Here is an 18,909-nt window from a genome sequence, read left to right on the forward strand (position 1 = left end):
ATTGCAAAACCTTTTTTATGTTGTGATATATATTGTTATATGAATACAATTTCAGCAGATGACGTAATATCTTTACTTGGAAAGAATTTATAATGTTAGAATGATTGGGATGATTCTACAGTGGGAATGCATCCCCAATACATTTTCGTTGTGACTGTGATATTTGCAGTGCGTTTCTCTATTTGCGCATGTTGTGAGTATTTTCATGCATGTGTTTAGTCAGAGATTGATGAATTAACGTTAACTATTTGCATCTCAATAAAATCTAATAATCAATTCATGAACATTTGGGGGTCCCATAACAAATTTTTGTTGTGGTCTGTGCAACTTGCAGTGCATTTCTCTAATTGGATGTGTTGTGAGTATTTTCATGCATACAATGAAGAAAAAGAAACAACTAAAAAAGCGTTTTAGCATTTCCCGAGTCTAAAAGTGTTCAAGTGCAGTAAAAGAATGATAAAAATAAAAATAATTCAATAAACTTAATTATGGTTAAGGTCACAAATGGTACTATTTCTTATGCCTGAATGTTTTTAATATCATTAAACAATCACAGGCATCAAAAACGCATGCAAATGATCAATTATAACACTAACTCAACATTGTATATCCTGTGATGCAAGTATTGTGAATGATCACATTGCAATGCCAATTCTGAAATGATATACTAAACAGTCCTGTGTACTAGTATTTTATGTTCTTTAGTTCGATTGGGGTAAAGTTGGTTTTATATTCGCACATTCAGACTTTCTCCTTAATAATTTTATTTTAGACAAGTATACATTGCAAATTCTAAATAGGGAGATCATATTAGCAGCCAATAACTATCAAAGTATAGTTCACAGTCAATTAAACAGTGCTAATATCATTCTGAAGTCATACTAACATGCGATTTCTGACCGAATATTCAAAGTGACATGACAAAAACAAAAAGTGACTGAACAAATGTGCGAATATAAAACCAGCTTCACCTCAATCTTAATTTGTGTTAGTAAAAACGACACTGTAAAAAATATCTGTTAATTAAATAGAGGTAAAGTTAGTTGGTTTTATATTCACACATTTAGACTTTCACCTTAATAATATAATTTCGTAAAAGTATTATTTGCAAACTCTAAATAGCGAAATCATATTAGCAGCCAATGACTATCAAAGTACAACATTGTTCACAGTCAAATAAACAGTGTTAATGTTGTTTTCAAGTCATACTTGCGTGCTAATTACGATCAATATTCAAAAGTAACATGGTAAACAATATAGAGACTTCTAAATAAATGAATGTGCGAACATAAAACCAACTTTACCTCTTTGTTAAAACACCTTCCTTATTTTGTGTTTTCTGTTTTTTTGCGATTGTGAGTTCCATTATGGGATGTTGATCCCTGCTCTGTCAAGTTTTGATGTTGAACTCTACAGTTTAATAGTGACTTTTGTTGACATTTCAGTAGTTTGAATGAATGTTTTAGAAGAAATATATAGAAATAAATCTGTAAAATAACAAAATGATGTTCTGGCAGCTCGTTACAAGGTTTTTTTGTACCATAATATATAACACCAACAACAATATATCACTTAAAACTAATAAAACATTTTTTTTAATGTTATTAAAATTTACTTATCTTCAACTTTTTAAGAATTATCAAGGTCTCATTATGCTATTCAAAAGAATAAATATTAATAAAATCTGAAACCTTGTTTCATATAAACAAAATATGAAAAACTACTAAATTATGCATAGTTTTTACAGTGTAGCATTTACTAATAAGACATTTTTGTAAAGTGTGACCACTTTCACTGCCTTTACATCACTTGCAATGATGAAATTCACCAACTGTTAGGAAATAGTTGGACACAAGCCAAAAGCACGCTTATTCAAGACATGTGAAATCATAAGAAAGCCTAAATAAACCAAAGACTTGAAATATGAAGTGGACGATGAAAATATATCCAACATGTCGCCCGTCTGAAGCCCCTTTTAGTATTAATGTGCCGGGGAACACGGTGAACTGAAGTCTTAAAATACTATATATTTAAAAATATGTATTAAAACGACCATCAATGTATTAAATACATTTGTTAATACCCTCAATATATCACTATGACAATAACATAAACGTATTTTTGATACTAAACAGAGCGATCTCATGCGGTCACCTCCACTAACCTACATTCACATTCCTGCGCCATATTAGCTAACAGTTTAAATACTCATCAAAACATCATATGTAAAGTTTCGATGAATACATACCTGGGTGACCTGGTATCCTAGTGTGGAAATGAAGGTTTTATTAATATAATAAACCCTCCTGGGAAGAAATACTGCCGCGTCCTCTCGTGCTTACTCTCTAGCCGGGCCGCGAGGCTAATGTCAGAGGAGATCAGATAACACCGCGACAGAACTTAATCTCGCGATGCTGTGATTGCGTTTTTAAGTATGATGCTACCATCTGGTGGCCATTGAAAACAATATCACGTATTTATTAGTAGCAGTAGTAAATGAAATGATAGTTGCAGAAATGTCTTAAAAAAGAAATCGTAAAACATAAAATACAGACCTTTTACTGGATTTATCAGATTTTTGCTTGAGAAAATTTTGTATATTTTGTATATTTTGTATATTGTATACTGTGAATATTAGAGAAAACACATGTAAACCAATATACAGTGAAATCTATTGGGAGTATAGGACATAGCCATATTGACCTCCTCCATCAATGCTGTCACAGAACAACACAGACCTTCCATCGTTTTTATAAGGTTTGCAGACTGATTGCTAATTGAAGATTTGTGTGAAGGAGTGTCAAACCGGTGCTTCAGTAAATTCATACTGATGTTGGTAGTTTTTATTAGTTAGGAATAGATGGTTTCTGTTTGGTTACCATAACTAAAACAATGGAGTTTGGACTGCTTGAATGACATGTGTGTTAACTGTATTGAAAAATGGTGGGGGAAATGTGTCAAGCCAATGAGAAAGAGTTTACACATTTGCAAGACCTGTCTTCTGCTCTGCTGGGATAGTGATAATGAAAATGAAGAGGAACCTAGTTTCTTTAACCAGGTCAAAGCAAACAAGAAAAACTGTTATTGCTTTCATACAACTCTCTGCTTATGTCATGTCAGTCAAAATTAACTAAACTTGTGAATGCTGAGTAGTCAATCCATATAAAACTAACAGTCCTCATTTCATTACTGGAGTCATCATTACATACAAAAACGTTGAAAAATGTTTTTTTGCCTTGCCTGACTTTGCCTCTTATTGCCTTCCGTTGTTTGGATTCTTCAACTTCTAGCGCAGTGGTTACGTGACTCACCGCTCATGCCAGAGGCCCAGGTTCTATCCTATTGCAAATGTATAGAATGTATCATGTGTGTATATGTACAGAGTGTATCATGAGTATATATGTATAGAGTGTATTATGTGGGCATATGTATGAAGTATATATGTGTATCGTGTATTTTTATTTTTATTTTTTTGCCTTGCCTAACATTTTCTCTTATTGCCTTCCGTTGAATGGATTCATCAACTTCCAGTTGTGCAGTGGTAATTTGACTCACCTCTCATGCCAGAGACCCAGGTTCTATCCCAGACCCAGATAGGAATGTATTGTGTGTATATGTATGGAGTGTTATAATAAATTATTATTGTATATTATTAAATTTATGTCACATATTATTATATTTATATTAATATTTTTTAAATGTTTATTTATATACAAATTACATACAAATGCAAATTCTAATTACGTATGTAAATATTTTTGCAGAATTCTAAAAGTATCTGTGTGTGTGTGTGTGTGTGTGTGTGTGTGTGTACGTGTTTTTGTGACATATCAGGACACAAATCTGTATAATGACATGGGTATGACACAGGTATTACAAAAAGGAGGTGAAATATGAGGACATTGGTGACGTCCTCATTTCTCAAAATGCTTATAAATCCTACAGAATGAGTTTAATCAGAGAGTAAAGCTGCACACAGTCTCCTGTGGTGGTTGGGTTTAGGAGTGGGGTGGGGTGAGGGCAATATAATATACGGTTTGGGCTGCATAAAATGAATGGAAACCTATGTAATGTCCCCACTTTTCACAAAAACAAACGTGTGTGTGTGTGTGTGTGTGTGTTAATAATACATGTATTATAATATATTAAATATATATTAATATATTTATTTATTGTGAATATTATAATATTATAGATGTATGGATAGATAGATAGATAGATAGATAGATAGATAGATAGATAGATAGATAGATAGATAGATAGATAGATAGATAGATAGATAGATAGATAGATAGATAGATAGATAGATAGATAGATAGATAGATAGATAGATAGATAGAAATAATTATGTAAAATATCTAAATACATTTTCTTTTGCGTGAAATAATTTATTATCGGATGTTTACAATGATTATAAATCACAATATATCCATACAAGTAATTTTTATTTAATGGATTTAAGAAGTAAGCAAAATGAAACATTTAATTTCACAGCATCAAATAAGATGAAGGAAAAACACAGATCTTTATTATAAATAAGCCTAACATTACGTAATAGGACTTTTATTTTGACATGGCATGAATGCTCATAATTGCTTCGGGTTAACTCATTAAAACTACAATGTTTTATGTCATTGAACATAGGTCATTTTTATATGCGTTTAAATTCGATTTATTATGACAATATGGATGAACATGCAGTTCCAATGACTGGTTTGTCAGGAAGTTTTGGTCTACGCTTAACGTTAGCGGAAGTAGCGTCAGACATTTAGTCGTCATTACGTCGGATTTTAGTCCCAGCACTGTACAGCTGGCAAAACAATCTGCGTAAATCGTTTTAAAATCAAACTACAATGAACACCAAAATCAAACCATAGAGAGCAATATTTTGGCAATCTAATAGCTAAAGTTTCCGTTTATATTATTGTGGCTGTCAGTGCAAAACAATGTCGGCATCACAAGGAAGCAAAAACACGAACGCGGAACCATGGGGAGGTTTTGACGACAATATTATTCAGGTAATTTGCTTCTGCTCGTGATTATTACAGTAATGTAATATACATTTGATCTATTTAGCAAGTCGTTAGTTTGCTTTGACCATTAGCACCTGAAATGGACCACTGTGGTGCTGTTCAGTTTCATTTCGACTTATGTACATTGTTTAGCTCATTAATTGTAAATTTTATGCAAAGTGTTTAAAATACAATAAGCTAAAGACTCAAATGTGTTGTATAACCTTTGTCAAACAATTTTGTACATCGGTCAAAATTAAACAGGCAATTTTAAATGTCAAAACAGCTTAAAGTTTTCTCAGTATATTTCAATATGGCCTGTTTGTTTATTTGTGTTTCTTCAGAGCAAAATGTTCAACAATATAAACAACAGTTTTTACCATGGTTTATAGATGTCAAATGACCTTTAGTGGAACAATCTAACGTTTATATAACGTTACCAAAAATCTTGTCAGGGATTATTTGACAAGAATCATTTTAAATGATGATGATTTTATTTTATTTAAGGAGCACAGACCCAAAATACAAAAAAAATTAGTGTTTTCATGGCTTGAACTTTTTATTGATTTTCTTATCTGCAAATAATGCATACTGATATCAAATACAGAGCATTAACATAAAAGCAGAACAATACTAAACAAATAAATACAATACATAAATAACATCATATAAATTGAGTAAATAAACCAAACCAAAACACATACAAAAAAATATAAAGCGCGGGATTTGGTGGTTGCCACTATCAAAGCCATAATTATTATTATTTTGTTTTGTTACAAGTTTAAATTAAATGTGTTTTAAAAGTTCATATTCATTCATCTATTCATTTTTCTTCAGCTTAGTCCCTTTATTTATCAGGGGTCGCCACAGCGGAATGAACCACCAGTATATGTTTTACACAGCGGATGCCCTTCCAGCCACAACCCAGTACTGGGAAACACCCATTTACACTCTTACGCTACGGCCAATTTAGTTTATTCAATTCACCTATAGCGTGTGTGTTTGGACTGTGGAGGAAACCTACGCCAACGCGGGGAGAACATGCAAACTCCACACAGAAACCCAAACTGACCCACCTGGGACTCGAACCAGCGACCTTCTTGCTGCGTGGCGACAGTGCTAACCACTGAGCCACCATATCGCCCTAAATCTTTATATTTTACTCATTTGCAAGCAAGACATTTTTAATCATTTTGATTGACGTGAAGTATGATAACTTACATCTTACATAACTTGCATTACGTTAACAAGTACAGGTCAGAATAATTATGTTGTATTATTTTTCATAAAACTGTCTTTTCTAAAGGATGAAAAAACATTATTTAACTTGCAGTTAGATTTTTTTTCACAAAAGGTACTTGAAATATTTGCGCTTTAGTGTTTTTCAGATCTTTTTGAAATTGTTGTTTTATTGACCAAAATGTTAATAAAAAGATTAGAAAAATAAATAATAATACTTTTTTTATTATAACTGCTGGGGTCAATAATTGTGTTTTATGTCGCAAGTTTTTTTTCTCTGCCGGGGTCAATAAATGTGTTTACATTACAGTTTATGCACAATTTTTCCTCTATCGTGGTCAATAAATATGTTTACATCACAGTTTATGCACAATTTTTCCTCTATCGTGGTCAATAAATATGTTTACATCACAGTTTATGCACAATTTTTCCTCTATCGTGGTCAATAAATATGTTTACATCACAGTTTATGCACATTTTTTCCTCTACTAGGGTCAATAAATGTGTTAAGATCACAGTTTATGCACAATTTTTCCTCTATCATGGTCAATAAATGTGTAAAGATCACAGTTTTTGCACATTTCTTCCTCTACTAGGGTCAATAAATGTGTTAAGATCACAGTTTATGCACAATTTTTCCTCTATCATGGTCAATAAATGTGTTAAGATCACAGTTTATGCACATTTCTTCCTCTACTAGGGTCAATAAATGTGTTTACATCACAGTTTATGCACATTTCGTCCTCTGCCAGGGTCCATAAATGTGTTTAGATCACAAAAAAGAACGAAATATTGCTTTTTAATTACTTTTAAGATGTTTCTAAGCATTTAAAATTAAATTTAATGGGTCACATCATAATCCAATGCATGAAAATAAATAATCATTTAGTGTGACACTTTATGTAAGTGTACAATTCACCCATTTAACAAACAATTAACTAAGACTTTTAGCTCAATAAACTATTAATTAATACTTGGTAAGTAAGTGCATGATTTTGCCAAGTACGATGTTTTCCTGCATTAACATCTGTGCTGATGATAATGTAATCTATACCTATTCCCAACCCCTAAACCTAACCATAACTGTCAATTATTCCCAAAATCAGAGGGGAATAATAGTTGGATAACAATCATGTAGAAGTGCATTAATCTAACCGTAAGCCTAACCGTAAACATCTCCCTTAATTCTGATTGGCTGATTAGAATGCTGTTGCAGGATCAACATGGATGTAAACCAGGAACATGTCCTACTTATTGAAATAAGGTTAGGGTTAAGGCAGTAGTTGGGTTAAGGTGTTGGATGACCTTAGTACACATAACCACAGTGTAAATGTTGTACCGAGCATTTTTGTAGTTTATTGAACGTACATCGTTGAGTCGTTAGTAAACCGTGCTCTCCTTCATGACATCATTACATGGTGTAGCTAAACTGAGATTTTAATTGAGACTTTATAAGACAGCATCCAATGTTCTGTGACTGACCTCAGGGCACCGGCTCGGCGGTGATAGACATGGAGAATATGGATGACACCTCTGGATCCAGCTTTGAGGATGTGGGAGAAATGCATCAGCGGATGAGGGAGGAAGAGGAGGTGACCGCCGAGGCTGCGGCCACAGAGGAGGACAACGGAGAATATGGAGAATTCCTCGGGATGAAGGGCCTGAAGGGACAGCTGGGCAGACAGGTTGCAGATGAGGTGAGAACATTTGATCTTGCATTTTTGTTTCATTTCAAATGTATTTGCACAGTATTGGCATGATGGTTTATACCAGCCATTGCTTATGTACCCCTAAGCTTTGGCACTAAATACACCGATATAACTTGTATCTACACAGGTATGGCAGGCAGGAAAGCGGCAGGCCTCGAAAGCTTTCAATCTCTATGCTAATATTGACATTCTCCGGCCATACTTTGATGTTGAGCCTATTCAAGTGAGAAACAGGTAAGACGCACATCAGGCTAGTAGCAGATTCACACTATTTACTCGGGCATCTTCACTGATTCTGAAGTTAATCAACTGCTTAATCTGCAGGCTGGTCGAATCCTTGATCCCAGTCCGAATGATCAACTTTCCACAGGTAAGATTGATAATGCTAGCCTTCGGGCCTACTCACACTATGCTATCCGAACCGTGCCCAGGCCCGTTTCACGGATCGTTTGAGAAGTGTGAGTGCGCTGAATCACGAAGCCCGAAGCTGAAAGCGAGACGTGACTTTAAGGGACTGTTTCATATGTGTTGATTTGACTGCATGTCACTGCATATCAAACGACTGAAACGATATAACTAGAGAAATCTCCACTGTGCTGCTGAGTGAAAGCGATTCTCACTGAACAGCGCAGCATCGATGACGTAAGCGTGCCCAGGCCCGATATGGTGTGAGCGCGGGCCGTCGGGGGAGATGGGAGGGGGGGACAAGCGTGCTTTGGCCCGGTTCGAGGCAACTGTACCTAGTGTGAGTACGGCCTGAATGGGCACCTATGGTGAAAAATCTACTTTTCAATCTGTTTGGACAGACGTGTGTAAATATAGTGTATATACTGTCATATTGGGGTGATAAAAACACACCCAGTCCTTTTTTTTTTTTTCCAAAAATTTTACAACATAAAAACGATGGACCAATTGGAGAGATTTTGAGATCGACCGCAACTTGACGTAGGAGTGCAATCCACCCGCTCACCATTATTGATTGACAGGCGCGTCACCATATCCTCAGTTTGTTGTTTCACGCCGCCATTTTTTGCGAGTGAGTCAAAGCGGTGTCACCAAAGGAACACCCTTGCTCTATTTTTAGATGTAAAGCCTGATTTATACTTCTGCGTCTAACACCGGCATATGCTACGGCGCTGACGCATAGCCCTTCGCCGTGGCCGTCACTGACGTGCACCTCTCAAAAAATGTAACTACACGTCGCAACAACGCGTAGCGCAAGCTCTGTGATTGGTCAGCTTGGTAGCGCTGACGAGTCTGGGCGGGACCGAGAGCCACGCGAACCCAATGTAGCGGTTGTTTACAAGTGTGGAGTCCCGTGAAGGAGCTCCGGATGGAAAGTTTTGTTTTGTGTTTACCTCATAGTTAAAGTTGCTGCACGTTGGCCGGTTGCTGCCTCAAAATGAGCGAGTTTGAGCCACTTGTACATCCCGGAAGTGTTCAGGAAAAGCAAAAAAGCAGAAAAGAAACTCGACACAGAGGAACATTTACACCTCACTGCCAACTAGCGTTTCGGAAGTGTTAATGCAGACCAGCAGAGACAGCGCGCAGAAGTATAAATGCACAGCCACGCGCGTTGCATGCGCCGTGGGTTACGCCGGTCACTTGACGCAGAAGTATAAATCAGGCTTAAGGCTCATTGGGCTCAACACAAGAGCCGTCATCGTCTTCCTGCGAATGAGCAACAGAGATTTTACATTTAGCGGCTATTTGCGCAGAACACGTCGTTAATGCAACGTATTGAGATTCGGACCATTAAAAACAGCTGATACACCGAGTCAGCACTCTCTCCCAAAACATTCGATTGATCTCGGCTGACGGATCAACATTCACCACATGATTGCTCTCATCCGCGCTGTTGTTTGTAACTTTAAGTGGGTTTGCAAACCAGTGTATTTTTCATTGTGTCTTTCTTAAACTTCAGCAGTTTGCATTTCCTGCGGTCACAGAAGCTTCCTGTCATCTCAACTAGGTGCAGGTGGAAAATGCAAACGTGTTGCCTCGCGTACGCGTCCCTCCATTGGAAATAACGAACTTGCCTTAGTTATAGCCTCAGTCAAAGTTAATCCAGTGTGCGTGGTTATTAGTCTCTGTGTACCACATGGGAAAGCTAGGTTGCTGCCAGAAGTGGTGTTAGTGAGACCAGCAGGGGGCGCTCAACCTGCGGTCTGTGTGAGTCCTAATGCCCCATTATAGTGAGGGGGACTCTATACTGCTCAGTGGGCGCCATCTTTCGCATGAGACTGAGGTCCTGACTCTCTGTGGTCGTTAAATCTCCCAGGATGTCCTTCGAAAAAGAGTAGGGGTTTGACGGCATCCTGGCCAAATTTGGCCACTGTCCATTAGGGCCTCCTCATATCGCAATATGGCTGCCATCGCGTCATCCAGGTGGATGCTGCACACTGGTGGTGGATGAGGACAACCCCCCAATGTGTAAAGAACTTTGAGTGTCCAGAAATACGCTATATAAATGTAAGGAATTATTATTATTACAAGCTCGGAACTTTAAATTAGCACGCAGCTGGCATGACTTTGTTTAGTTGCTGCAGTTTTGTTCCGTGCAGAAACACGGTGTTGAGATGCCTTTATGATAAATTACTGTTTCAAATTAAAGTGAAACTGGTTATTCGTTGCATCCCTATACGGATGATGCATGCATCGTTACATAGCGGCTGTAAAACTACACAAATGATTTTGTAACTACCACTCTGACACATTCTGGCACTTTAGGAATATTGATTCCTCAACAGTCATCTCTGCTTGATCTGTGTCCAAGTCCGGGTCGTCCATGTACGGCTGAATGCTGGTCCTCTCACTCATGTTGCTTCTCTCTGTCTGCCTGTCTGCTGCCATACACAAAGGAGGGGAGCTCTTGGCTCCGCCCCCTTGTTAAGTTGGGCGGGAAGTTGAAACTAATTTTCATGTGAAGCAACACACCCCTAAAACAGCGACCTGTGTAAACACCCCCCAACATGACACTTTTAACACATTATAATAAACAAATCTGAACTGTGTTTTGAACTGAACCTAAACTGGCACACAAAGAAGAGCCATAATATTAATATTAAATCTTAAAAAGAGGTAAAATAGGTGCCCTTTAAGAATTAAACAACAGAAACCAAGTTTAATTGTACTCATTAAATATGTGAAGAAAGTTTAATGTGACACACTGGACACAGGATTTGCTGATCAAATAGTTTTTTTTGCTTCATGTGGCACTTTTTATCTTTTAAACCCAGAAAGTGGCAGGAGAGCTGTATGGACCAATGATGCTGGTGTTCACACTGGTGGCTATTCTGCTCCATGGCATGAAGACCTCAGGAACAGTCATTGTAAGCAGTGATGCCAATAAGAAACGTCATGCAGACTTTAATGCCCTGAATGTTTTTCTTCACCACAGTGCTCTTGCTTACAACCAGTGTTTGTTTGTTGAAACAGAGAGAGGGCACGCTCATGGGCACTGCCATTGGAACCGGTTTTGGGTACTGGCTGGGAGTGTCCTCCTTCATCTATTTCCTTGCTTATCTCTGCAATGCTCAAATTACCATGCTGCAGATGCTGTCTTTGCTAGTAAGTTTACATCACATCATCCAGTAGAAGGGATTGATGACTTCCATTTTTAATGCTGGGAATATTTGGCTTACATTATGTTGAAGATTGTTTGTTTGTTTTCAGGGTTATGGTCTCTTTGGCCACTGTGTGGTCCTTTTCATCACCTACAACGTCCACTTCCATTCGCTCTTCTACCTTCTCTGGATGGTGATTGGAGGACTCTCTACTCTGCGTATGGTAAGTTACTGATAAGGTACATTTAGGAGGTTGTTATCGCAGAATAACAGCCAGATGCAAAGCAGAGTAAAAGGCTGAAGGGCTTTGTTCTGCAAAAAACAACCAATCTGGATGACTTTATTTCACTTATTACATGGCTACCTGCTGCAAAATATCAAATTTCACACAAAACATTGTTCTGATCCATTTTAGTTTACTAAATCGTTAAACACAAAGGTAACAGAAATTAAAACAGCTGATGGAGTATACACTAACCTGTGCATTATTCAGTCACAAGATGGCACCAAACAGTCAAAAACCACAGAGTGACAGACAAGCAGATACATATGAATGTATTCACTGATGGTCAAGGTGATTCAAAGTTTCTGGGTGAGTCTGTGTTATTTAGTGGTTGTTATCTTTGAATAACATACCTTAGAACACAGGTGTCAAACTCACTTCCTGGAGGGCCGCAGCTCTGCACAGTTTAGTTTCAACCCTAATTAAACACACCTGATCAAGCTAATTGAGTCCTTTAGGGTTGTTTGAAATCTACAGGTAAGTGTTAAAGCATGGTTGGAGCTAAACTGTGCAGGGCTGCGGCCTGAGTTTGACACCCCTGCATGTCACGATTGACCAATCAGAATTTTCAGAAAACCCATAATTAAGTAAGATTAACATGGACCGGGATTATGCATGTATTGCTTTAGGACAGGGGTGACCAACCCTGTTCCTGGAGATCTACCTTCCTGCAAATTTCAGTTGCAACCTATATTAAACACACCTGCCTGTAATTATCAAGGGCTGTTCAGGTCCTAATTAATTGATTCAGGTGTGTTTGGTCAGGGTTTGAGCTGAAATCTCTGGGAAGGTCGATCTCCAGGAACAGGGTTGAGCACCCCTGCTTTAGGATGTGTTTTCAGCATATGGTACTGTCATGTGTTTTTCTCAGGTGGCTGTGCTCATCTCCCGGACCGTTGGTCAGACTCCTCGCCTCATCCTGTGTGGCTCTCTGGCTGCTCTGCACATGCTGTTTCTGCTCTACCTGCACTTTGCTTACCATAAGATGGTTGAAGGTAATGAATCTGCGTGCAAATCAGTCCTTTACATTCGGATATCTTAAAGGGCCATGAAACCCTCCGTTTCTGCAGGGTGTTTTCGCACCTCTAGTATGGAAAAAGTCAGGAAAGTGGGTGTGTCTAGCTCTGTTTGGGTGGGAGTGTCGGGGGAGGGAAAAGGGGAAGGATTTAAATAAAAATGGGATTGAAAAATAGTTTGAAAGAGGTCATAAGTGGATAAACAATTTGGACACTAATGTTTCCTCATTCTTTTGTAAAACAAAACTGTGTGAAAAGCAGAATATATTGAATTTTCCTAGTAAATTTAAACAATGATAGTTTTCCCCTTATTTTTAAGTTTATCCAAGCTTACTATGTATGTGGGACTCTTATTTTGTAAGCAGTACAAGCTTTAAGGCTGATTTATACTTCTGCGTCAAGCAAACGCATATGATCCGTGGTTGAGGCAGACAGTAACATGCACCTCTCAATAAATGTAACTACACATCGCAGTAAGGCATATCACAAGCTCTGTGATTGGTCAGCTTGGTAGCTGTGACGAGTGTGGGAGAAATGTGAGCCTGTTGGAGTGAGTGTTTTAGTGTGGAGTCCCGTGAATGAGCTCCAGATGGAGACTTTTGTTTTGTGTTTACCCTATGATTAAAGTTGTCACACGTCCGCAAGTTCCCGCCTCTGAATAAGCGAGTTTTAGCTACTTGTACATTAAAGGTAGCATTTAGAAAAAACAAAACACCAGCGAAGAAATTTGACACAGAGGAACATTAAATACCTACTACCAGCTAGTGTTTCTGAAGTTTTATTGCAGAGCAACACAAACAGCACGCGGAAGTATAAATGCACAGCAACACGCAAGGCATGCGCCGTGGATCACGCCATACCTGTCAACATTGGGATGTGAAAATAAGGGATATGCCCACCATAATAAGGGATCTTCCCCCCCAACCTCCTTTAAAAAATCCCCAAATTACTAAATATGTTCATTTGGAGCTGTTTCATTGTAAATAAACAGTTAAATGGTCAATAATATGTTTTGTTATTATTATTCACAAAAGAAAAAATAAATATATAGCCTACATTAGCAGCAAATACATTAGCTAACAGCACAGCTTTTTAAATTTAATAGCTATTATAATAATATAGAATCAAGCTACCAAATCTCATTAGTCATTTTTTTCACTGTAACTCACACATTCTGATTGAAGAGCAATGAATGAATCTTATTGATTGAGATTTTTTCGTTTGATTACATTAAATAACAGGTGTCACTTTAATAATGCACACATCTAACAATATAATGAAGACATTCAACTGCTTTCCTAACTTTTTATGCTCATTTAAGACAAAATTAGTTGTGTTTGAGAAAAAAAAAACAAGATCAACATCTTTAGATATTATTATTATTATTCATTATGTGTATATATCTGTTTAAACATGCACCCAAAACCCAGACTTTCGCTCCGCTTCCAAATCGCATGTACAGAATCCGTTTGGGAAACGGGGTCTATTTATCATGATGGAGAGCGTCAGCTGACAGTCATGCACCATTGTATGATTGTTTTGAGGATTGCATAGGATGGGAGGCGGCACCTGTAATGAAAAGGAAGGGGAATCGTGCCGTTTTTATATTTATTTAAAAGTGTTTTAGTGCCTAAACAAAGCGAAAGCACAGAACAGGCTCGCATTTAAGAGCAAGGGGCGGCCCCTGGTTGGTTCGGCGGTATGGGTTGCATATAAGGAGGCTTGGCTCTTTAATGTTTCTTGCCACCCTTCAGAGAAACACTGAAAATGCGGGAGAAATATGGAATAATACCTTTACGGAATAATAGTGGGATAGAACTGTAAAATACGGGAGAATCTCTGGAAAAACGGGAGGGTTTACAAGTATGGATCATGCTGATCACTTAAAGTACAAACCAGCCTTTAAGGAAGAGTAAGCAATTCTGTAATGCAAAATGCAGGATATACAGATTGTAAATGTATTCAGTGCCACCCCAAAGGGTCATACAGTCTGTTTAAATGTATTTTTTTGATAGTTTAACATATATTGTGAAATGTGCAATGTTTGTTTGTAATAAGGCAACAGACACATGCTAAATATTCATGTTTAACGCAAGTTTATGCATAGTGTCATATCGTTAAGCTCTTATTGTGACTTTGCTGGACTTTGCTTCAGTGACTCATCTGTTTATTATGGCCAATGTTGTCAAAAGCTATCAAGTGGTACTCACTGCAGAGCCACTTGGCCAGAGCTGAACACCAGCAAAGGGGAGCTTGAGCTCCAGCTCCTCCTTCCTTGCACTTCTTCTAAGTGTTGTCACTGGGGGTTGGGGTGGGTGTACGCATTAAAACAGCTTAATGGTCAGGATTTTGCAGTGTTAGCTACAGTTTTTACCAATTTTTTTTTTTGTCTGTTTTCAGGTATTCTGGATACCTTGGAAGGACCAAACATCCCACCCATCCAGAGAGTGGCCAGAGATGTTCCTGTGGTTGCCAGTGCTGTTGTGAATGCCACCGTAAAGTCAATAGCTGCGATTGTACAGTCACAGCAATTGTAAATTTGGCTTCTGGGTAGGTCACACAGTCTAGCTAGTCTGCTGTACATATGTAGGGTCATGGCAAAAGAATCATGGAGCGGTTTCCATTGAGCACCTTAGGTCTGAGCTCAGCTTGTATCTCACATATTGTTCCAGTAAAAAGGGCCTATATTGATGCTCTTAGGTCAAAATGACTTCCCTTTTGACTTATGTTATTATGAGACGTTTTGACACACTATCACATTCACTGTACACTTGTCTTAATCGTTTTTTGTTGCTAAGGGTTGAAGATCCTATGACCTGCTAATGTCAGAATGGTATTTTCAGGTTATATAAGGATTCCTTAATTAAAAATTCACTATATTTGACATTAAATGCAGCTGGCCGGCTTGGTGAGAGTGTATTAATTGGTGCAATAGTCCTCAGAGATGTCTCGGTTATTGAGACAATGGATGAAATCACATAACACTTCTGTTTTTCGATCGTACGTCATTTTAATTCTTCATTAAGACACAGTAGAGAAATCTATTTTGTTCAGTGTACAGATTTTGAAAAAAACTTTAATTTGAAGATGAGAGGTTGTTCTGGTGCATGCAGTCTGTTGTTTTTTTTCCTAATCCACAGTTAGCCAGGCATTTTGGTGCAGTCTGATTCCTGCTATTTAAAGCTATGGCTGGGGGTGAGGAAGTTCTGTGCTCTTTCATTATGTTGTCTTTTACATGTGAGCTTATTTAAAGGGTTCCTGGAAATAAAGAAATGCTGTCGTCCTCATTTGTGATCAGATGCATTGCGCTGAGATGTCTAGTGCTAATGGTTAGGGGTTTTACACCTCAAACCTAAGTGCTGTAATATTGTACAAACATATCAAAATAAAGCAGCAAAAGTCTGAAAAGTTGAATTAAAGCTGTTGGGTTGTGAAATTTAACTTGAGTAAAAGCCATTTAAATAACTACACTGTTAAATAGATTGGAAATCCACACAGCTCTAGCTGATGCTTTGAATGTGAATGGCTTGCTGAACTCTCTAAGCAATTTCATTTCCTTTGGCTTAGTCTCTCATTTATCAGGGGTCACCACTGGAATGAACCGCCAACTATTCCAGCTTATACAGTTTTATACAGCGAATGCTCTTCTGACTGCAACCCAGTAATAGGAAACACCCATACACACATTCACACACACACACACACACACACACACACAAAAACACTATGGCCAATTTTGTTCACCTATAGCGCATGTCTTTGGACTGTGGGAAAGGCACCTGGAGCAAACCTAAGCCAACATGAGGAGAACATGCAAACTTCACACAGAAACGCCAACTGGACTCGAACCAGTGACCTTCTTGCTTTGAGGCGACTGTGCTAACCACTGAGCCACGGTGCCGCCCTCCCAGCAATTTCACAACTCCAAATGATTGGATGCAGCTTAATGGATGATGCTCGGAAATAAGCTCAAAGCTTATTAGACTTGATAGACTTGAGATTCAAGTTAATGCAGGTAGAGGACTCTAAAGGCCAGGACACACCAAGCCTATGCCAAAGAACTACATTGAAAAAATGATTTATTGGATATATGTTTTTTTTTTTTAAGAAAGATGGTTGCAAACAGTTTATATGGGCTCGATTTAAAAAAAACTAATACAATTTAGTCATGTTCAACTTTAATTTCTTTGTTTAAATTTAGCCCATAAAAATGGTTTGCAACCACTTAAAAACTGACATTAATTATTTTTTAATTCAGTGTAGCGCTGAAGAAAACCAACTGTGTTGTCACCTTGTGTCCACACCAAAAACCTGAGGCTGCCTTCGTAACTGAAATGAAATGCATTGTGTTTTCCACCGAGGCAACTACACTGTAAAAGACGATTGTGCAAATTAGCTGGGACAACTTAATATTTTGAGTTATGTTAACATATCTGGATTGAATGTGTTGACAACTTGTATATTAAAGTTTTACTTGGCAGAACTTATTAAACTTAAAAAAAAAAAGAGTCAGTTGAACTCGTATATCTTTTAAGTTAAGTTTATAAGGTCACTTTCTCCAATATCTGAGCTCTATATAGTACAAATATGTGCAAATAAAAACAAATACATTTTTAATGAAATACCCCCCCCCCCCCCCCAAAAATACACACACACACACACACATACATATACATATACAGTTGAAACCAGAAGTTTACATTCACTCTAAAAAAGGAAAATAACATTTTTTTTTTGTAAAATGTCTGATGGTAAATCACACTAAATGTTTACTATTTTAGGTTCGTCAGGATTTCCTAAATCGTTTACATTTGCTAAATGCCAGAATAATGAGAGAATTGTTTTCAAAGAATTTTTTATTAATTTCCACACAGTAAAAAGTTTTCATACATTTCCTTGGTATGTTTTGAGCTTTACTTTTAAACTGTATAACTTTGGTCAAATGTTTGGGGTATCCTTCCACAAGCTTCTCACAATAGTTTGAAGGACTTTGGCATAGCTGAAGTTTGTTAATAGGGAATGCTGGGCATCCAGCTAACAGAGCATTACAGTAATCCAACCTAAAAGTCATAAAAGCATGAACTAATTTTTCTGCATCTGAGATGGATAGCATACTTCGTGACTTAGCAATATTTCTCAGATGAAAGAAGGCAGGTTTTTTTTTTTTGTGATAAATTATTAGTGGTTTGTATGAATTATAATAAAGTATGACCAATTTTTAAATGCACCCCCACTCTTACTTTTAGTCTCCGGTGTTTCAGTGTGATCCGGGTAAGTTAAGGTGAGTCCATACACTGGACTGCATAAGGAATTGATTGTGTTTGTTGAATTGATGGCTCACGTTTCCCTGCTCTCGCTGAGGCTGACACAAGGATAGGGCCATGCAACCAGACACGCTACGGTACAATTGGTCATACAATCCACCAGCACATCCGCAGACTGTTGCTCAGAGAAAGACAAGTGACATTCATGTGGATCCTCTCAATATATTATTCACAGGCCTCACATGAGCAGGTGGACGAATGGTGTTTGTGCATCCGCATGAACAGCTGAACAGAAATGGCATGTTGTTTATCACCGTGCAGCAACAAAATACTGATTCATTGTTATTCCTACATTTTATACGTATATACGTTTATACGTTTTATATATATTATTCTTTCTGTCTCTCTCTAAAAAAAAAATTAAAAATAAAAACTTTGCTGTTTGTTTAGACTACTTATTTAAAATTAGCTAAATCACTATGTTGCCTCTTTCACCTCCTACTCATTTCTAGGATAGATTACAGAGAGTAATTACCAAATTTACCTGGAATTGCAAACGATCACGTCTCAAACTTTCTATAATGCAACGAGACAGATATGCTGGTGGACTTTCACTCCCAAATTTCAAACTTTATAACTGGTCTTTCACCCTTCGTCCCCTACTTTGCTGGTTTGATGATAAAATTGAAGTTTTTTGGCATTTACTTGAAAAAACTTGGTTCTTCCGTTGACGTTTAATGAAATTTTGCTTGCTAATATACCTTAAAAAATAAGCGCAAACTCAGTTTTGGCCCCTTAATATCACACTCTCTCAGTCTGA

At 37.5% G+C, this 18,909-nt stretch overlaps 2 protein-coding genes across 8 annotated transcripts in view; one reads left to right on the top strand and one right to left on the bottom strand.

Moving 5' to 3' along the window:
- The window catches only part of ncoa4 (nuclear receptor coactivator 4), a 32,884-nt gene extending 30,509 nt beyond the window's left edge, over positions 1–2,375 (bottom strand). The window contains 1 exon segment of the mRNA NM_201129.1: positions 2,249–2,375. The gene's annotated coding sequence lies outside the window, so the exon portion shown is untranslated.
- A 2,395-nt stretch (positions 2,376–4,770) lies between these two features.
- Positions 4,771–16,244, top strand: yipf3 (Yip1 domain family, member 3). 7 transcript variants are annotated; one of them, XR_015504952.1, is made up of 10 exons: positions 4,771–5,018; positions 7,739–7,948; positions 8,088–8,194; positions 8,285–8,330; positions 11,200–11,292; positions 11,399–11,530; positions 11,636–12,197; positions 12,324–12,445; positions 12,618–12,804; positions 15,226–16,244. XR_015504952.1 is itself a non-coding variant. In XM_087277552.1 (9 exons), exons 5-9 carry the CDS (start codon positions 11,227–11,229, stop codon positions 15,360–15,362), a joined length of 573 nt encoding a protein of 190 aa, XP_087133678.1. In that variant the 5' UTR covers positions 4,771–5,018; positions 7,739–7,948; positions 8,088–8,194; positions 8,285–9,046; positions 9,575–11,226; the 3' UTR covers positions 15,363–16,244.
- Positions 16,245–18,909: the final 2,665 nt, after the last annotated feature.

Source organism: Danio rerio, chromosome 13 (genome assembly GCF_052040795.2).
Source record: "Danio rerio strain M-AB ecotype USA chromosome 13, GRCz13ab, whole genome shotgun sequence".
Classification (NCBI taxonomy): domain Eukaryota; kingdom Metazoa; phylum Chordata; class Actinopteri; order Cypriniformes; family Danionidae; genus Danio; species Danio rerio.

What these genes read in the sequence shown, in the direction of transcription:
- yipf3 (XM_087277552.1), top strand. Translation starts at nt 11,227, where the DNA reads ATGATGCTGGTGTTCACACTGGTGGCTATTCTGCTCCATGGCATGAAG. An exon ending in GACTCTCTACTCTGCGTATG is followed by an intron (nt 11,750 to 12,680) that starts GTAAGTTACTGA and finishes TGTTTTTCTCAG; the next exon opens with GTGGCTGTGCTCATCTCCCG. An exon ending in TTACCATAAGATGGTTGAAG is followed by an intron (nt 12,805 to 15,225) that starts GTAATGAATCTG and finishes GTCTGTTTTCAG; the next exon opens with GTATTCTGGATACCTTGGAA.